Source organism: Amblyomma americanum, chromosome 9, assembly GCF_052857255.1.
Source record: "Amblyomma americanum isolate KBUSLIRL-KWMA chromosome 9, ASM5285725v1, whole genome shotgun sequence".
Lineage (NCBI taxonomy): Eukaryota > Metazoa > Arthropoda > Arachnida > Ixodida > Ixodidae > Amblyomma > Amblyomma americanum.
The window spans coordinates 142,867,542-142,887,489 of NC_135505.1; the positions used below are offsets into that span (position 1 = coordinate 142,867,542).

A 19,948-nucleotide genomic window follows, 5' to 3' on the forward strand; every position below is an offset into this window, starting at 1 on the left:
CTTAGACCATTGCCATCAGTATGTTCATAAAAGCATCGTTAAATTGTCCACAGTTCTCTCAATATTAAAAGTGACGTCCGAGAGAGCTGGACTTGCGCTTTGAACAGTGCACAATGAGGTCTTCGCGAGCGAGGGCTTATCCGCCTAGTGTCGAAAAACTCCCACCATTCCCAGCTAGTGTAGAAATCGATCTCTTTCAATTGAATACCAATTTTATATTCTAGATATCCAGATTAAATCAGACAAAAGTTCGAGTAAACATTTTATTTTTCTAAATAATTTAGGACGAAATGGGAAATATGCGGAGAGTCGTGGCCATAGGATAACTGGGCGCGGAGCATTCAACAAATGTGGCGGCTTGACAGCAACACTGATTCAACAACCACTGAAAGTAATGGGCTTTATACAGATGAAGCTGTCAAGTCTGCTACTCACATTCAAGCGCCCATCATGTTCCAATCTCGAACTTTATCCGAAGTTGGTCGTCTTGCACGTAGCCCGAGTGTATGAGTGAAGGGAGGGCAATTTGTTGCACAGAAATATATGAGCGCTGTACACTTCGAGCCTGCGGTCTTTGAAGAGATGCACAGGAACGCATAATCTCGTGCACAATCACTCGTTCTTCTCCTCCTTTTGGATGGACGACACGAAGCTTGATTGTTTGCTCTAACGGCCACTCAACAACGTCGTCCAAGTCGCCCTTGTGCAGACGGAAGATTGCACGCAGCCCTATACTTCCATTCAAGGAGCGTAACAAGCGGACACCGGGGGACATGCAGTAGCCTCGGAGGTATACACGTTCGGTCTCACAATGAGCCCAATGATACTTCACTGCTTCTTCTTTGAGTGATCGGACACCCATTACGACAAACTCGCACACCGATGCCTGTGGGTCAGGTTGTTTGGGAACTGCTTTGTCAATGCGGCCCATTGCACTGCTGCTTCCTCCCGCTTGTGCCGTGGCCCCCTGATCGCCTCCAGCAACCTGTGTGTCATAGCCGCCCTTTGCTCTGACTTCTTTTGCTAACACGTCTTTCAGTAGCTTTTCCATCGAATACACGCGGTTGGAAATTCTGCTCATGTCATCACTGCTAGCAATTAAACGGCCTTTCATTTCTTCACTGAACGCGGTAATTTCATCCGAGCACTTTTTCAAAGACTGACGATGCTCTGTTCTGACTTGTACCCCTTCTTGCCTCATTGCCTCCTGCACGCATCTAATGCCCAGTCTGAGTTCTTCTCTCAGTGCTTCGTTGCAGGTGAACAGCGCGGCTATTTCATCCGAGCATTTTTTAACGGAGTCACGATGCTCTGTTCTGACTTGTACCCCTTCTTGCCTCATTGTTTTCTGCACGCTACCTATGCCCAGTCTGATTTCTTCTTTGAGTGTTTTTTGGCAGGTGTACAGCGCGGCTATTTCATCCCAGCACTTTTTCACGGAGTCACGATATTCCCTTCTGGCTTGTACCCATTCTGTGCTTAAACTATCCTTAACATTACTAATGCCCAGTCTCAGTTCCTCTCTCAGTGCTTCTTGGCAGCTGTTCACCCCATGAACTACTTCGTTGAGTCGGTCGCCATTGGAGCCAGTTGCCACGAGCACCCGCTCCATGAGCGCCTTCAGTTCACCGGCCTGCGCTTCTAAGGATTGCATGGAGGATGTCAGAATCCCCGTCTCCTCCTTGCGGCCTGAATCCCCCTGGCATTCCAATCCAGCAGGTTTCGCAGTAGTAGTGCAGCACTCAGACTCCAAGTGCGCACATACGTCGGTGCAAAGAACTCTGGCCGAACACCTGGGGCAGCGATTGGAATGGTGGCGACATTCTAGGTGAAAGTGCTGGCCGATCTGAGATGCAGGCAGCACTGTCCTACAGTCGCTTCCTTCGTTCCAACACTGCACCTGCGAAAGCAAAACACACCGCATTTTAGTAACTGTTTTGGCAACTTCTGCAGGATCCAAAGAAGCCGTGGCGGACTTTTCGTTTGCTATACACCTGCTGTATATGCGAAAACTCGGTCCACAATAGCGTGCCCGGTAACGAATGTGTAAAGTCGGAATGTTAACTCCACATACCGTACACTCCATCGCTTGGTGCTGTCCTATAAAGCAGAACGCCCCCCCCCCCCCTCCCCATTTTTTTAGGCGACAGCGTTAAAGCCCATTTGGTCAAAAAGCTGTCGGCATAGTCGCCATCGCGTGTCGGAAATAATCGAGGGGTGCGTAAAAAAAAAAATATCATGGTAATTTGTGGTTCTAGTGTTTGATGATTGATTGGTGTGTGATAGATGGTGAGGAGTTAATGAAGGCATTGAAATTAATCGATTAATAATGAAATTAAAAAGGTTTGATTTATGGGGGTTTAACGTCCCCAAGCGACTCAGGCTATGAGGGACGCCTTAGTGGAGGGCTCCGGGAATTTCGAACACCTGGTGTTCAACGTCCACTGACATCGCACAGTACACGGACCTTTAGAATTTCGCCTCCATCGATATTCGACCGCCGCGGCTGGGATCGAACCCGCGTCTTTCGGGACAGCAGCCGAGCGCGGTAACCGCTCAGTCACCGCGGCGGCCGAAATAAAAAAAAAAGAAACAGGGGGTTCAGAGGTGTCAAAATGCTCACAAAGAACTGTGTTAGAACGGCTACTTGGGCTAGTTGGCATGGATTCATTGATACGACATGACGGACACGAAACGACACAAAGCAAAGCGCTTTGTTGCGTGTTTTTTCTTCTCCGTCGTCTCTGCGCGCTGCCTCGTAGCAATGCTCAGAATGAAAAGCCAATGCTTGATGATGCTAATCAAGAAAAAATTTTGACTGTAATTGATCAATACATAATTGGAACAATTGAAAACAATGAAATGCGTTCAAACAGATCAAACTGCTATGGAAAGCCTCACGCATTACGCAATGGCGTCATAGCCTCAAGACAACTTTTAAATGTCCTTTCCAATTTTTTTTCTTTTCGCTACCAGAGCCATTTACTGGACATCAGCGAGTGTTAGCACCGCCGTACGGTATACACGGTAAATGACATTGTGCGGCTAAATATGGCTAACCAAGACTGGTTACGGCAGCAACGTCAACTTGTTAAACGAATATTGCCTTACGGATAAACGGCTACGCTGAAACTAATGACATTTAGTGAAGCGGATGCGTACTATATACTCGGATACGAGTAAAGAAAAATTACCAGCGGCTTAGCTTGGCTATGTCAGGCTATACTAGCGTGAGCTAAGGTTCAACTGGTTATTCTTAGCTTTCCTAGTTGTCTAGGATTAGCTTGATTATCATGCTTACTGCTGCTTCAATGACACACACACGGTATGCGCATTATGTGACACACATATATTTAATTTTGCTCAACGTATATACCACAGTAGCCAACGCCCCGCTATATGTATACCCCCACTGATACCTCTGCGCATGTGCACAAAATGAGAGGCGCTGTCAAGCGGCTCCGGCGCAGCGTCAGACTTGGCTTCTGCGCAACGGAGGCGCACAACTGGGCACGCGTCGGCGCCAGTGCGTCTGAGCGCTGCTATGACGTCACTCCTCGGGAACCCGCAGACCGGCGTGGCGCGCGCGGAAGCGGCTCCGGCGCGCCAGCTGTGCGCCGTGGGACGTCACTGCTCCTCGCGCATGCGCAGCACGGCTGTCCAGGAGCCACGCGAAACTGCTCAACCTCGGCCAGTGTAACTCACGCTACAAAAAAAAAAACGGCTTTTCACTGTCAGAGGAGTCCCTTTCCAGCCTGTGGCGCCGGCCGACTCTCATGCACCTGCTAGTGTGAAATGCAGGGAGTCGCAGATGAAAGCGGAGAGTTTTATCCCCGCGTTGTCGGGGATTGTCTTCTCCTCGCATGGTTACACCACTCCCTGCATCGTCCAGCGACTCATGACAGCAAGTTCATGAGAATCGGCCGACGCCATTGCCTGGAAGCGAGTTCTACAACGGGGAAAGCCGCTTTTCTCTTGACTTGTATCCCTCTAATGCGTAGATGCATACCGGCTTGCCGGATGCCAGCTGCACACGCTCAGTGGCCCCACCGGGCAACACTCACGCTAGTACGCGTGCGCAGTTGGCGTCCGGTAAACCGGTGTAAGCCGCTATGCTAAATCTCTCTACTGTCCATTTTCCGCTGCCGGGCTGCGTGTCCGTCCGTTCTATCGGTCACGTGACGACACCCTGCACGCACACCGGGCCGCACGCATCGTACAGAGGACAAAACACTCGTCTATAGAACGACCAAACTGTGTGTCCCTCAGCTCCCTAAGCTGCTGCGACCAGGAAGGCTAAAAATGACGATTAAGTCCTATGAGTTAAACTTCCCATGCTTACATCCAGACCATTTTTAACCAAATTTTATTTCTTTATATCGCGTGTTCATCCCGAAACACGCCCAGAACGTGTTCTAGAAAAGCGTTTTGCCCTCTGTACAACCTTTCTCGTCACTGCTTCGCAAGTGCTGCCTAAAAACGCCGCCAAGCGGGCTTCGAAAGAAACTCCAATAGTATCCGCTACAAGGAGCCGAGTGGGGACAGCCGGAAGGCCGTAAAGGAAATGCTTCATTAATGCGCGGAGAGAAGGTGAAGTTTGAAAACTCTCAATGTTCGCGCTAGCTTTCGCTGGATTTCGCAATCTGTGCAACATGCGATGAGGGTTTTTTTTTTTTCGCCCCTCATCCCCGCTGAGCTAGTAATGGTTAAAAAATGCGTTAGGGATATGCAAAACGAGTGCATTAAATTGTGCGTAATTCGCGGATGTGTCCAGCGTTAAAAAAGAGCGGCAGCGCGACAACAATGACCACCTTGCTCAAATCATCTTGAAGGCTGCACGCTACTTGCATGCCCACACGTCAGAGGCAGCGCTGAGAGAGAAAACGAAAAATTTAGGCGAGGAAAATTTTTAGCCTATTTCCTCGTCAAGATGACGTTAAGCATGAAATGCATTCCAGCAAACAGCTTAATGCATTATATATAGTAGGGTTATTGGCGGGTATCGGGTATTGGCGAGATCCCTTGGGTGGCGGGGATATTTATTGGGGAGCGAACTTTCTAATAAATTAAACACCAGAATGGAGCTACCTCCTCGTCCACCACGCTTACCTCTCTCTTAAGAACTTCGCCAGCAGGGAACTCCCTCAGGTCGACATCTTCTTCCTCGCACTGTTGACCATCCAGCGGACATACGCGGGTGCTGTCACGAGTGCTCAGCTCGTAGCAAGACTCGCACAGTGTGTGCCTGCACGGAAGCAAGGCTGTCCTGTTGCGCACCAGTCCACAGGCATCGCACAACCTGTGCGGTGGAAGGGGCTTCAGAAAAAACAACAAAAAGATAGGCTCGCCAATAGAGCTGCATAAAACACCACCACTGTTAGGGACAAGATCAAGCATAGCTAGAAATACCTCACAAACGCATTTTTTTTCAGCGGGAAGTTGTTTATAGAGGCAATTTTTTGCATACTGTAAAATTTCACCGTAACAATCAACACACCCGCCGATCTCTCCTCGGGACTGTTGTGATCGGAGGCCCCGACAGCGGGAACAGACGAGCCCGGAAGGCGCCATCGAACTATGTTTGACCAAAGGTGCTGTCGTCCTGAGAAGAGGATTAGGAACGGCCCCTGGCGACGGTGAGCTGTGACGAAAGGCCTCTCATCCCTTCGTCCGGAGTATGGAATGCGGCATTTCTACCGAACTGCGCCCTCACGTGGACCGGCAGAAAGACCCGAACAAAGGTGCCGGACCCGCCTCGCTCGCTTGCACGTGCGCGGCCAGACAAAGCGGGGGCGGACACGGCTGATTCATCTTACCCTCTAGAATGCCAGGGGCCGTCAGGACGCATCTTTCCACGGAGGGGATCACCGCCTACAAAGCCAACGACCTTATGCACATGGTCAACCCGTCGGAAACCACATTCCAGGACGCCTCTTTCCCACGGAGGGGATCACCGCCTGCTAAGCCAACGACCTTATGCACCTGGTCAACCGGTCGGAAACAGCATTCCAGGACCTCAAGGCGCCAGGATTCCTTATCGCCTGTGCACGTGTTTGTGGGGGCGGAGCGGTCACAGGGTTAGGGAAAAGACTATGAAGAGTTTGTCTGCCCATTGGACGCTTGATCAGCCACCGGTTTCCCTAGCTAGGTGCCTAGGGAATATCCACTGTATTTAAGCCGCGATTTGGCTGGTTTCACAGCACTTCATCTCTGACTTTTGGTCTCCCTGCTTCTCTTGTAAAAATGTAAATAAACCTTTAAGTTTACCAACCCTCCTGAAGGCTTCCCTCCGTCGCCTGCAGAGTTCATCGTCATGCGGTGAAGACCTCGGTCCCGATACCCAAGCATATCAACTGGTTGGCAGCGGTGGGATGGTCTGCGCCTGGTCCTGACTCTGGTATGGTAAGTGCGCGGTCTTTCTCTTGGAGCATTGCCAGGTTTTACAACTTTGGAAATTTGTTAGCCTAGGTAATCGAAGGTTGGTATAAGAGGCAGCCGGGGCTCCTCTGACCACGTGAGTAGAGACTTGCCGTTGCTTAAATAGTCATGGACTGGAAGAAGCTGCGCAAACCAGACCTAGTTCTCGTATGCGGGGAATTGGGCATTGATTGTGGGTCGATCCGTAGAAAACCATAATTGATTGGGGCAATTGAGGATTTCGGTGCGGACGAGGAGGAGAAAGTAGAACGTTGGGAGTTAATTAAGGAGGAGTTGGAGAAGGAAAGGGAACAAAAGAAGCGAGAGGATGAACAAAGGAAGCGAGGGGATGAACAAAAGAAGCGAGTGGATGAAGAAAAAAGGAAGCGCGAAGAGCACGAAAGGAAGCGCGAAGAGCAGGAAAGGGAGCACGAAAGGAAGCGCGAAGAGCAGGAAAGGGAGCACGAAATGAAGCGCGAAGAGCAGGAAAGAGAGCACGAAAGGAAGCGCGAAGAGCATGAAAGAGAGATCGAGAAAAAACGGCTCGATCTACAGTTAGCTCAGGCTGCACAGGCAGAACGCACTAGGCTAGAGGTGCCGAACACAGTGGCAAGCCAGGCAGCATCAAAAATAAAAATAAAGGACCTCTTGCAACCGTACAAACTTGGAGAGGACATAGGGCTCTTTCTCGTGAACTTTGAGCGGGCATGTGAAAGTTGCGAGTTCCCGACCGAGTCTTGGCCGCAGAAACTTCTGACCATTCTTCCATGTGAGGCGGCCCAAGTACTCGCTCGTCTGGCAAAAGAAGAGGCGGCAGACTGTACTAAAGTAAAGGCAGCACTCCTAAAAAAGTATCGCCTGTCCGCAGAGGCCTTTCGGCGCCGCTTCAGGGAAGCCAGAAAACAGCCTAAACAGTCATTTCCGGATTTTGCGTATAACCTTAATGCAGACCTGAAGGAATGGCTAAAGGGAGAACAGGCTTACGGAACTCACGATAAAGTAATAGAGGTGATCTGCCTGGAGCAGTTTTCTGGCTCTTTGAGGGAAGAAATGCGCGTGTGGGTGCAGGACAGGCCGAGAAATAAAACCCTAGAAAGTGCAGCAGAGCTGGCCGAAGAGTTCCATGCCAAGCGCGTAGCAGAGGGTGCGCGTGCCCCCGTAAGCCCCAAAGTAGAAAAAAAATTTCCACGGATCCAGACAGGAGGGGCAGCAAGCCGCAGCTGGGAGCGGAACGAGGGCCACAAAGCAGAATCAAGCAACCCCACAAAGGGGGCGACCGAAAAAGAGAGGGATAAGGCTTTTGAAGCCAGAAAGAAACCAGTGTGTTTCCGTTGTCACGAGCCCGGTCACTTCGCCCACGCTTGCAGGAAGCAGGAAATCGTTCTCTCCTTGGTGGAGGCGGGCGATGAGAACATGCGCCTGCTAGAGCCTTACCTGAAAGACATGCAGGTTAATGGAAAACCGTGCCGGGTTCTGAGGGACTCCGCGGCCACCATGGACGTAATCCACCCCACGTACGTGAACGCAGCTGATTTTACTGGGGAATGTGCAGGGATTAGGCAGGTGGCCGAAGAGAATAGCGCATGCTTGCCGATCGCACGAGTTAGAATAGAGGGCACGTTTGGCGTTCTGGAAACGGAGGCAGCGGTATCACGGAATCTGCCGGGAAAATTTCCGTACCTCTTTTCAAATCGGTCGGAGCAGATGCTCCAGGAAGAGGGTCGTAGTTTCGGCGATCGAACCATCCAAGCGCTCACTCGTGCGAAGGCTCGCGAGATTGCAGCTGAAGTAAATCGTAGGAAGAACGAAGGCTCTCCCACGACGGGTCAGGCAGGGGCAAACCCAGGAGGCGATGCTTCTTAGACGAGCAGAGAGGCTCGCGGCAGGAACAGATGCGACGCCGAGTACAAGGACTCAAAGGGGATCCAGTTTGATCGGCTCGTGGTGCCGCAGAAATACCGCGGAGGCATCCTTAAATTGTGCCATGGTGGGGGTTGGTCTTGCCACCTTGGAGTGAAGAAAACTAAAGCTAGGCTTCTACAGGAGTTTTATTGGCCTGGCTGCGTCAGGGATGTCAAGCAGTTTGTAAAGTCCTGCGACACCTGTCAGCGTGTCAGAAAGCCAGGAGATTTAAGGAAGGCTCCGATGAAGCTAGTGCCCGTGATTAGCGAACCCTTCCGCCGTTTGGTGGGGGACGTGGTCGGTCCTCTACCAGTGACTCAGTCGGGCTACCGCTACCGAAAAGGGCGGGAAAACGGGAATTCCGACGGTCTCAGTCGTAGCTTTCCTGCATAATCTGGCGTAAAATGCCCTAATGCTCGAGAAAAGCTACCGTATCATTTTTGTTTTTGTTTTGTTTTGTTTTTCTTGCTTCTCCGTGCCTACCTCATTGCCGAAAAAAAAAGTTTCTTACCAAATTTCAGACGCATGTCTTTTGGCGAAAAAAGGAAAAACAAAGAGGAACTAGTTTTGGTTCAGCAGACTTCCGGGCGTGAGCTGTTGGCGAGGGTTAAGTCATCCAAAATTTGCAGCCATATTGCTCTGTATTAAAGACCTGGCGATGTTCTGAGGCTGGCCGCGTGCTGCCTAGCCGGAGGTAGAGGCTGAGCTCAGATCGGATCGCTAATGCTCCGTTAAGGACCCTTGCCAGCTGTGCAGGTCAAGTGGACTGACTACTACGAGGCCGACTGGGACTCTGAAGCCCATTCGTGGTGCACCGACCAGCTGCAACCACTTCGTGGCGTCTTCTTGGCGGCGGACGGATTGTTGTGATCGGAGGCCCCGACAGCGGGAACAGACGAGCCCGGCAGGCGCCATCGAACTATGTTTGACCAAAGGTGCTGTCGTCCTGAGAAGAGGATTAGGAGCGGCTCCTGGCGACGGTGAGCTGTGAAGAAAGGCCTCTCATCCCTTCGTCCGGAGTGTGGAATGCGGCATTTCTACCGAACTGCGCCCGCACGTGGACCGGCAGAAAGACCCGAACAAAGGCGCCGGACCCGCCTCGTTCGCTTGCACTTGCGCGGCCAGACAAAGCGGGGGCGGACACGGCTGATTCATCTTACCCTCTGGAATGCCCGGGGCCGTCAGGACGCATCTTTCCACGGAGGGGATTAGCGCCTACAAAGCCAACGACCTTATGCACATGGTCAACCCGTCGGAAACCACATTCCAGGACGCCTCTTTCCCACGGAGGGGATCACCGCCTGCTAAGCCAACGACCTTATGCACCTGGTCAACCGGTCGGAAACAGCATTCCAGGACCTCAAGGCGCCAGGATTCCTTATCGCCTGTGCACGTGTTTGTGGGGGCGGAGCGGTCACGGGGTTAGGGAAGAGACTATGAAGAGTGTGTCTGCCCATTGGACGCTTGATCAGCCACCGGTTTCCCTAGCTAGGTGCCTAGGGAATATCCACTGTATTTAAGCCGCGATTTGGCTGGTTTCACAGCACTTCATCTCGGACTTTTGGTCTCCCTGCTTCCCTTGTAAAAATGTAAATAAACCTTCAAGTTTACCAACCCTCCCGAAGGCTTCCCTCCGTCGTCTGCAGAGCTCATCGTCATGCGGTGAAGACCTCGGTCCCGATACCCAAGCATATCAGGACGCTTTTAGTTTCCTGCTCTTTATTGTTTAAAACACACCCCATCGGTTTTAAACAGCAGTCTTAAGTACTCGGTGCGAGTATATAGTACAAACTTCAAAGACAACATTTTGCTGTACCGAAAGGTTACACCATTGCCATCAATATGTTCATAAGAGTATCGTTCAATAGTCCACAGTTCCCTCACAAGTAAGTACAAGCATCAAAACCAACGTTTTCTTGCAACGAAAAGTTAGACCTTTCCAATATGTTCTAAGGGTATCGATCAATTCATCACAGTTCCCTCAATTAAATGTGATGTCCGAGACAGCTGAACTTGCGCTTTGAACACTGCACAATGAGGTCCTCGCGAGCGAAGGATAAACCGAGGAGCGGGAAAAACTTGCAATATTCCCAGCTAGAACAGAAATCTACCTCCTTCAATTGAATACCAATTTTAGATTCTAGATATCAATATTGAATGAGACAAAGGTTTGAGTACACATTTTATATTTTTTAATAATTTAGGGCGAAAAGGGAAATATTCCGAGAGTCATGATCATAGGATAACAGGCCGCGAAGTATTCAACATTTGAGGCGGCTTGAAAACAACACTGAATCAACAACCACTGCATGCAATACACACGAAGCTGTCACGTCTGCTTCTCACATTTAAGCTCCAATCACGTCCCAATCTCGAACTTTATCCGAAGTTGGTCGTCTTGCACGAAACCTGAGTCGATGAGCGAACGGAGGAACACGTGGCCCTCAGAAATACACGGGCACTCTACACTTCCAACTTGTGGCCTTTGAATAGAAAATTTGCGAGGAATAATCTCGTCTACGATCTCTCGTGCTTCTCCCTTTGGATGCACGGCTCTAAGTCTCACTCTCGTCTTGAACGGCCACCGAACAACGTCGTCCATGTCTCCCTTGTGCAGGAGGAAGAGTGCATGCAACCCTACACTCCCGTCCCTGTAAAGGGTGAACTCGACTCCAGGGGCCATGCAGTAGTTTCGGAGGTATACAGGCTCGCTTTGAAAACGAGCCTGACCTATTATCCATGCTTCTTGTTTGAGTTCTCCGACACCTTTGACGACAAACTCGCAAACCGATGCCTGTGGATCAGGTGGCATGGGCACTGCTTTCTGCACGCGGCCCATTGCAGTGCTGCTTTCTCCCGCTTGTTCCGTGGCCCCCTCGGCGCCTCCAGCTACCTTTGATGACTTGTCCCGCTTTTCTGTGGCCGCTTTTGCCAACTCGTGTTTCAGTAGCTTTTCTATCGAATTCATGCGGTTGGAAATTCTGTTCATATAATCACTGCTTGCAATTAAACGGCTTTTCGCTTCTGCACTGAACGCGGCTATTTCATCCGAGCACTTTTTCAAAGACTCACGATGCTCTGTTCTGACTTGTACCCCTTCTTGCCTCATTGCCTCCTGCACGCAACTGATGCCCAGACTGAGTTCCTCTCTCAGTGTTTCGTTGCAGGTGAACACCGCGGCTATTTCATCCGAGCATTTTTTTACGGAGTCACGATGCTCTGTTCTGACTTGTACCCCTTCTTTGTTTAAAGTGTCCTTCACATTATTAATGCCCTGTCTGACTTCTCTCAGTGCTTCTTGGCAGCTGTTCACCCCGTGAACTACTTCGTTGAGTCGGTCGCCATTGGCGCCAGTTGCGACGAGCACCCGCTCCATGAGCGCCTTCAGTTCACCGGCCTGCGCTTCTAAGGATTGCATTGAGGATGTCAGAATCCCCGTCTCCTCCTTGCGGCCTGAATCCCCCTGGCATTCCAATCCAGCAGGCGTCGCAGTTGTAGTGCAGCACTCCGACTCCAAGTGCGCGCACACATCGGTGCAAAGAACTCTGGCCGAACACTTTGGGCAGCGAATGGAATGGTGGCGACATTCTAGGTGAAAGTGCTGGGCGATCTGAGATGCAGGCAGCACTGTCCTACAGTCGCTTTCTTCGTTCCAACACTGCACCTGCGAAAGCAAAACACGCAGCTTTTTTCTAATTGTTTTAACAACTTCTGCAAGATTCAGAGAAGCCGTGGCGGTCTTTTCGTTAGTTATACACGTGCTGTATACGCGAAAACTCGGTCCAGTACTGCGTGCCTCGGTAACGAATGTGTAACGTCGGAACGTTTAACTCTACATACCATACACCCTATCGCTTGGTGCGCTCCTCTACAGTACAGCCCCCCCTCCCCTCCTTTTTTTAGGTGACAGCGTTACAGCTCGATCGGTCGAAAAGCCGTCGGCATAGTCGGCATCGCGTGTCGGAAATAGTCGGGGGCTGCGTAAAAAAAAGTATCATCGTAATTTGTGGTTCTAGTTATTGATGACTGATTGATGTGTGATAGGCGATGACGAGTTAATGAAGTCATTGTAATTAATCGATTAAATAAATAAACGAAGAAAGGTAAAAGGGGGTTCAAAGGTGTCAAAATACTCAGAATTTAAACCTAATGCTTGATGAGGCTAGTTAAGAACATTTAGAGTAATTGATCAATTTAAACACCCGTAAGGTGCCGCTTAAGTGTTCTCTCCAATTTTTTCTTTCCTTTCGCTACAAGAGCCATTTATTGGACATCAGCGAGTGTTAGCACCACCGTATGCTATACACGGTAAATGCTATCGTACGCAAAATACGGCGAGCCCAGACCAGTTACGGAGCGACGGTAACGTGTTGTCGTGTATTGTCTTAGGGCTAAACGTATACGCTAAAACTAGAGAGATCTAGCGTAGCGGAGACGCACTATAGTCGGAAACAAAGAAAAAGCGGCTTTTCTCCGTCAAAGTAACTTCTCTTCCAGCCAATAGCGTCAGAGGATTCTCATGAACGTGCTAACGTGAAAATGCAGCTGCGCGCGCTCACTGTTCCCACCCGGTACCACCCATGTCATTGCGCGTGCGCAGTTGGCGCCCGGTAAACCTGTATACGTCTCCGCTATGCGAAATCTCTCTACTGTGTATTTTCCGCTGCCGGGCTGCACGTCCGTCCGTTCTATCAGTCACGTGACGACACCATACACACATCCCGAGCCGCACGCGTCGTACAGAGGTCAAAACACTTGTCTATGGAACGACCGAACTATGTGCACCGCAGCTCTCAAAGCAGCTGCGACCAGGAAGGCAACAAATGACGATGAAATGCTGTGAGGTTAACTTCCCATGCTTACATCCTTTCACTTTCTGTACACTACATTTTTTCATGATCCGGAAACCTCAAGTTTGTTTGCCTTTTGTTATCTGCATTTTTCGTTTCTTTTGTACACCTTTCTGCCTTGTGGGCAGCTTCGTTTTTTGCTATTCACTGCCTGCATTTCATGCATCACTGCCTGTATTTCACTCACTGCATTTCATAAATTACGCGTTTTCCACTGTACGCATTGTAAGGAGCACGGACCTCGTCAAGCCACCTTTGGCTTTTTGTCCGTGCCCCTAAGCATCTCAGGATGTTTGAATAAAACTGATTTGATTGATTGATGATCTGATTTTAAATCAAATGTTATCACTAGATTTGGCGTGTTCTGCCCGATACACGCCCAGAACGTGTTCTGTACAAGCGTTTTGCACTCTGTACAACCTCTCACGTCGTTGCTATGCATGGATGGATGGATGGATGGATGGATGGACGGACGGACGGACGGACGGACGGATACGGCTGAACCCTTTACATCGGGCGGTGGCTCAAGCCACCTAGCCATGTCTTGTGAAATTTTACTCCTGTCTTGCTTTTAGCCACCAATCAGATAACCTTCGCTTGGTTACTTCTAACCTCTTAAAATCCTCTTTCCCTTCACTATCCCTAAACCCCAATGCCTTGGGTAAGTCAGCCCCACTGCTTTCCACTGCAGGGTGAAGCCCTTTACAGAAAAGTATCAAGTGTTCAGCCGTTTCCTCCTCCTCTCCGCACGCAATGCACAAAGTGTCTATTTCCTGGTACCTGACTCTATACGTCTTAGTCCGCAAAACTCCAGTCCTGGCCTCAAACAGCAAAGAACTTCCCCTACAATTATCATAGATATTTTCTTTGACAATTTCCTGTTTAAAGGTCCGGTATGTTCCCAGTGCCGATTTCGTCAGCATCCCTGTTTTCCACAAAGCTCTCTCTGTTTATTTAACCTTTTTCTTAATCGATAATTGCTGATTTGCCCCCTTCCTTTAGTAGAGTGGAGAGCTGGGCGAGTCGGTACATGATTGAAGAAGGAAACCAGCGCAAAAGACTAGTTCCTGTGTCCTTGTTCCTGTGTCTTCGTCTTTTGCGCTGGTTTCCTTCTTCAATCATGCCCCCTTACTGCTGTCCAGATATTTGCTTGTCAATTTTCTAGTTCGCTTTCTCCATTTTGTGTCAACATTCTTATATACAGGTATCTAAAAACTTTCCTAGCCCACCGCTTTTCCTCCATCTTTCTCAATCGTTCCTCAAATGCTATCTTACTGCTAGCCTCTCTGCTCTCGAAAGACGCCCATCCCATGTCACCCTGTACCCCCTGATTTGGCGTATTGCCATGTGCTCCCAAAGCTAACCTCCCTACTCCCCGTTGCTTAATTTCCAGCCTTGCTTGAACATCTGGCCTCATACACAGGACCGCATTCCCGAAGGTCAGGCTAGGGACCATCACCCCTTTCCAGATCCCTCTTACCACCTCATACCTTTTGTAATTCGACAGCGCCCTATTTTTCATGACAGCTGCATTCCTACTAGCTTTATTAATTACATATTTTTCATGCTCTGTCAGATACTCAGCACTGTTATTTATCCACACCCCAAGATACTTGTACTCATTCACTACTTTTAGCACGAACTCGTGTATTCTATGCTCGCCGCCCTCTTCATTAAATATCATGACTGCAGATTTTTCCTTACTATACTTGAAGCCTAATCTATCTCCCTCTGTACTGCATATGTCTAACAACTTCTGCAGGTCTTCCTTGTTGTCAGCCATTATCACTATATCGTCCGCGTATATTAGTCCCGGTAATGTCTGTTTAATCAATTCCCCTTGCTTGAAAAAAAGATAGGTTGAAGCCTAGTCCGCTACCCTCTAGCTTGGTCTCCAACCCTTGCAGGTACAACATGAACAACAAAGGGGACAGAGGACATCCTTGTCTAAGCCCCCGCTGTATCTCTACAGGCCCTGATACATTTTTTTCCCATTTTATGAGCACTCTGTTACCTCTATATATATCTTTTAAAAGATAATTTACTCAATTTTCCACATCCAATGTGCCCAGTATGTCCCACAAATGCTCCTGAGTAACGTTGTCATAGGCTCCCCTAATATCCAGAAATGCTAGCCATAAGGGCCTATGTTCCTTTTCCGCAATTTCTATACACTGTGTCAATGAAAATAGATTGTCCTCCAACCTCCTTTGTTTCAGGAACCCATTCTGTAGTTCCCCTAACACCCCCTCGTTCTCCACCCAAGCCTGCAGTCTATCCTTTATAATTTGCATCAGCACCTTGTAAACCACAGATGTCACTGTTATGGGACGATAGTTACTTACGTCTGCTTTGTCCCCCTTTCCCTTATATGTCATGTTCATTCTACTTAATCGCCATACATCGGGGACTTTCTCATCCACTATCATTTTGTTCACTACCTGTATTAATGTTTGCTTGGATTTTGGTCCTAACTTCTTTATCAACATAATCGGGATACCATCTGGTCCTGTTGATGTGCCACTAGGAACCTTCTTCTCTGCCCTTTCCCACTCTCCTTGCTCAAGTGAAGCTATTGCTGTAACCGGTCTATCCTCCTTCGATAAATTATGTACCACGTGCTTTGCTGTAAATTTTTCCGTCATCCTTGTTCCTATGTGTTTTATTGCTTCATCCCCTTCTAGTCGAATACCCTCATCTGTAACAATAAACCTTTGTTCTAGCTTAGTTTTATTACTCAATGCATTTAGATGTTTCCAGCATTTTTGGGCTGCTTTTCTATCCTTTTTATTTACTTTTGACATCGATTGGGCACCCTTTCTTCTAATTTTCTCATTAATCAAATAGGATGCGTCCCTTCTACACTTTATGAAGGTATCCCATTTTCTGTCTACTTCGGGTTTTGGTTCCCCCCTCTTCTTGGAATATCTGTGTTCCCTGGACGCTTCCTGGCGCTTTTCTATTGCCCTCTTGACCTCCTCATCCCACCAACTCTTGGGTTTGCATCTTTTCCCTTTTAGCTTTACTCGCACCTTAGCTAGCTCTAGCTCCAGTAATCGAGTTAATTTGGTATAAGTCCATTCTGTTTCACTATCCTCAAATATTACTTTCTCGATTTTCTTGGCTGCTGCTTCCAATTGCTTTTCCGAGTAAAAATTCCTCCCTGATTGTTCATCTTGCTTCAGTCCTACATTGCTTTTTCTTCTGAAGCTCAACCTGATACGCTTGTGGTCACTACCTAGACTTCTGGAACCATCTTCATCTATGCTCATTACCCCTAATCTATTATACATCCTCTGTGACATTAGTGCATAATCTATCGTCGAGTGCAGACTCCCCGCCTCCCATGTTATGAGCCCTTCACACTTCTCGGTGCTGTTGCATACAACTAAATCATGCCTGTCACACATGTCCTGTAGCATGCTTCCTGTCGAATCCGTGTACCCATCCAGGTCTTCTATGTGTGCATTCATGTCGCATGATATAATTATCTCGCACTGTCCTCCTAGCTCATCAATGTCGCTTGCAATACATTCGAACATTTTCCTGTTTTCCTCTTTGGCATTAAACCCTGTCCAAAGGTATACAAAGCCAAGGAGTGTTTGCTTGCCTGCCACTGTTCCTTTTAGCCATAAATGTTCCCTGCATCCCAGTCTAACCCTTTGAAAATTCATACTTTTATGAATGAATGCCCCAATTCCACCTCCCTTTCTGCTGCCCTCTGTTCTATTGCAATATTCCCATGTGTAGTCTGGGTTACAGGGTGGTTGCTCCATGTCTCTAAGATGTGTTTCCGCTAAACCATATACCATTAATTCCTCCTGTCTTAACTGTTCTTCTATTTCCTCCCATTTCAGTCTATTCCTGCCACCTTGCATGTTAATGAAACCTATATCTGAATTAACTTGGCCCTGGCGCTTGCATCTCTTTCTTCCCCTATGGTTCCATTGTCCGTTGCTGCCTAAGTGCTGCCTAACGACGCTGCCAAGCGGGCTTCGAAACGCCAATAGTATTCGCTACAATGAGCCTAGTGGGGACAGCCGGAAGGCCGTAAAGGAAATGCTTCATTAATGCGCGGAGAGAAGGTGAAGTTTGAAAACTCTCAATGTTCGCGCTAGCTTTCGCTGGATTTCGCAATCTGTGCAACAAGCGATGAGGTTTTTTTTTTTTTCGCCTCTCATCCCCGCTGAGCTAGTAAGGGTTTAAAAAAATGCGATTTCGATTTTTTTTGCCAAATAGGGAAAGTGCAAAACGAATCTATTAAATTGAGCGTAATTCGCGGATTTGCCCAGCGTTAAAAAAGAGCGGCAGCGCGATAACAATGACCACCTTACTCAAATCATCTTGAAGGCTGCACGCTACTTGCATGCCCACACGTCAGTGCAGCGTTGAGAAAAAAAAAAAACACTAAGTTTAGGAGAGCGAAAATTTCAGCCTATTTCCACGTCGAGATGACGTTAAGCATGAAACGCATTCGAGCAAACAGCGTAGCGGATTTTAGTGTGGTTTTTGGCGGGTATCGGGTAGTATCGGATTCCTTAGGTGGCGGCGATATTTTTTATAGGCCGAACTTTCTAATAAATTAAACATCAAAATGGAGCTGCCTTCTTGTCCCCGACACTTACCTCTCTCTTAAGAACCTCGGCAGCAGGGAACTCCCTCAGGTCGACATCTTCTTCCTCGCACTGTTGACCATCCAGCGGACATACGCGGGTGCTGTCACAAGTGCTCAGCTCGTAGCAAGACTCGCACAGTGTGTGCCGGCACGGAAGCAAGGCGGTCCACTTGCGCACCAGACCACAGGCGTCGCAGACCCTGTGCGGTGGAAGGGGCTTCACGAAGAGAAGGGGCCTCCAGTCGAGTTCTGCGGAGAAGCCGACCAGGGTGTATGCGACGCTTCCAGGAGCCATCGCTCACTGCCTCCGCTCGCTGCTCGACGAGCTGCACGAAATGACCTTTACGCCCCCTGAATGCGGGCTCTTATCGCATCCTGCTTTGCACTTTGCTCTGGTGGTCGGTGCGATTGTAGCCAAGGCTACAATGGTGCCGATATCTCTCACATTTCCGTCGCTTAGCAAGTGCTCGATTTCAGTGAATGCAACCCGCTCAGCTGCGTTGACCCGAGGCCCTACAACGCCGCCGAGTTTCTGTCAGGAATGGCTGACACGCAAACTATCATTCGCAGCTATGTTTCTATGTCGCAGCTTTTTGCGTAAAGCACGACAGGCACCTTATAAGTTACGAAGTGTTTTTTGAAGCGATAGCTTCACTACTCCATGTGAAGCCAAGGTCACCGGGCCGAGCCGGAGCCATCAATGCGCATGCGCCGAGCAACAGCTGCGCCGCGCGTGACGTCAGAGTTGCGCCGCTGCCGCCTCCGCAGCCTCGCTGCGCGCGTCGCGCAGTAGCTACCAACTTCTTCATGGATCACCGCAGTTTCTTCATAGCAATAACCAAGGAAACACCTTCTGCTGAATAAAGAGCTTTACCACGTGTAACCATTTGTATGAAGCTATCGCGTACACACATGTTTAACGAGAGTTAAACGATCATCAATTTTTCTTCGCAAAGAAAGAACACGTTCTTATAAATATTGCGTTGGATTTTTGCGGAAATTAGCACAATGCCATACAGTGGCGACGTCATCATACCTTATTCTTCACTGCAATTCTTCGAAGAATTTCAGCGCTTTTATTGTTCAGACTAAACGAAATAACTTTGACTATTAGCTTGTTGCATGTCTGATTGTGAAGGCAACTGCAAGAGCTATTTTTTGTTGCATCCTCTTGTCCACGTAAAAAAAAAAAGTGAAAGCTTAGAAAGTGTAGAACAAACCACACAGTTATCGATCTCCCATGCTCAGCTGCAAAGAACGTCACCACCAGGGCCAGGTACAAGATGAACACTTTGAATAAGTGCGACGAGGTTAGATTCTACTTGTAGAGCAAGAGCGAAGTCGTAAATTATTTGAATTTTTTAAGCAAGATTTTAATCAGCTTTTCGTATACACAAGGTATCACGTCTCAGACTCGTAAACAGATGGAAATCAAGGAAAAAATTTGAAATTTATTAGAATCGACCGTATGAGCACCGCCAAGAAAAGGTAATATAGCGAGCAATACTCATGCCAGTGGCATGAAGTCCACAATTGCTTCTTCGACGCATTGTAATGCACATTTGCGTGAAGTATTGAGATGCTCTCATTTTAATTAGGTGATTGCGTGTGTGTTCAGTTTTATGGCACATAAGCATTTCAGGTTATACAATGGCCCAAAGATTAGATTAAAGTCTGTATTTATTTGACTATAATGTTTCTAGATAACCTTTACATTTGCTTCCTTCCTAAAAATACAGGACAAATCAACAAGGTCATTTTCAGCTGGAGGGAATGATATGCGTTCATTATAAAACTTAGAATAATGTTTTTCTTTGTGTTTTCAGTTTCCTGCACAAAATTAAAGCATGGTTAACTGTTATCTCAACATGATTCACATAATGGCTTGTATTGTTTTGCCAGTATGAAGTTACGTGTAAGGCATGCTGACGAAGACTGCAGAAAGTCACTTCCTTCAAACGTTCCTGGTGTGTGCAAGACGTCCGTCCACCTAAAACTGGATTTACCAACTGCAGTTTGTTATTTCATTGTTACAAGCAGATTATCATTTCTTTTCTTAATTTACGGTGTACTAAGTTGATGATATTTTTGAAGAGCGCATTTACTTTTTTGTTTGCTAGCCGTGAGCTTGAGCAGCGCACAAGTCTGACCTCTTGCTGCATTT

The 19,948-nt window shown here is 48.3% G+C and overlaps 1 protein-coding gene across 2 annotated transcripts in view; it reads right to left on the reverse strand.

Annotated features, from left to right (window-relative positions):
• The window catches only part of LOC144104694 (uncharacterized), an 18,889-nt gene extending 652 nt beyond the window's left edge, over nucleotides 1-18,237 (reverse strand). The window contains exons 1-3 of one of the 2 annotated variants that reach the window (XR_013308612.1): nucleotides 17,795-18,237; nucleotides 5,110-5,245; nucleotides 1-1,900 (exon numbers count right to left, since the gene is read on the reverse strand). The exon at nucleotides 1-1,900 is cut by the window's left edge and continues 652 nt beyond it. Coding sequence is in view for 1 of the 2 variants with exons in the window: in XM_077637840.1 (XP_077493966.1) it covers nucleotides 10,679-11,983; nucleotides 17,795-18,079 (1,590 nt within the window). In the remaining variant the exon portion in view is untranslated. Of the gene's footprint in view, nucleotides 1,901-5,109; nucleotides 5,246-9,589; nucleotides 11,984-17,794 lie in introns of those variants that run through there. The other variant, XM_077637840.1, reaches the window with a different exon arrangement.
• Nucleotides 18,238-19,948: the final 1,711 nt, after the last annotated feature.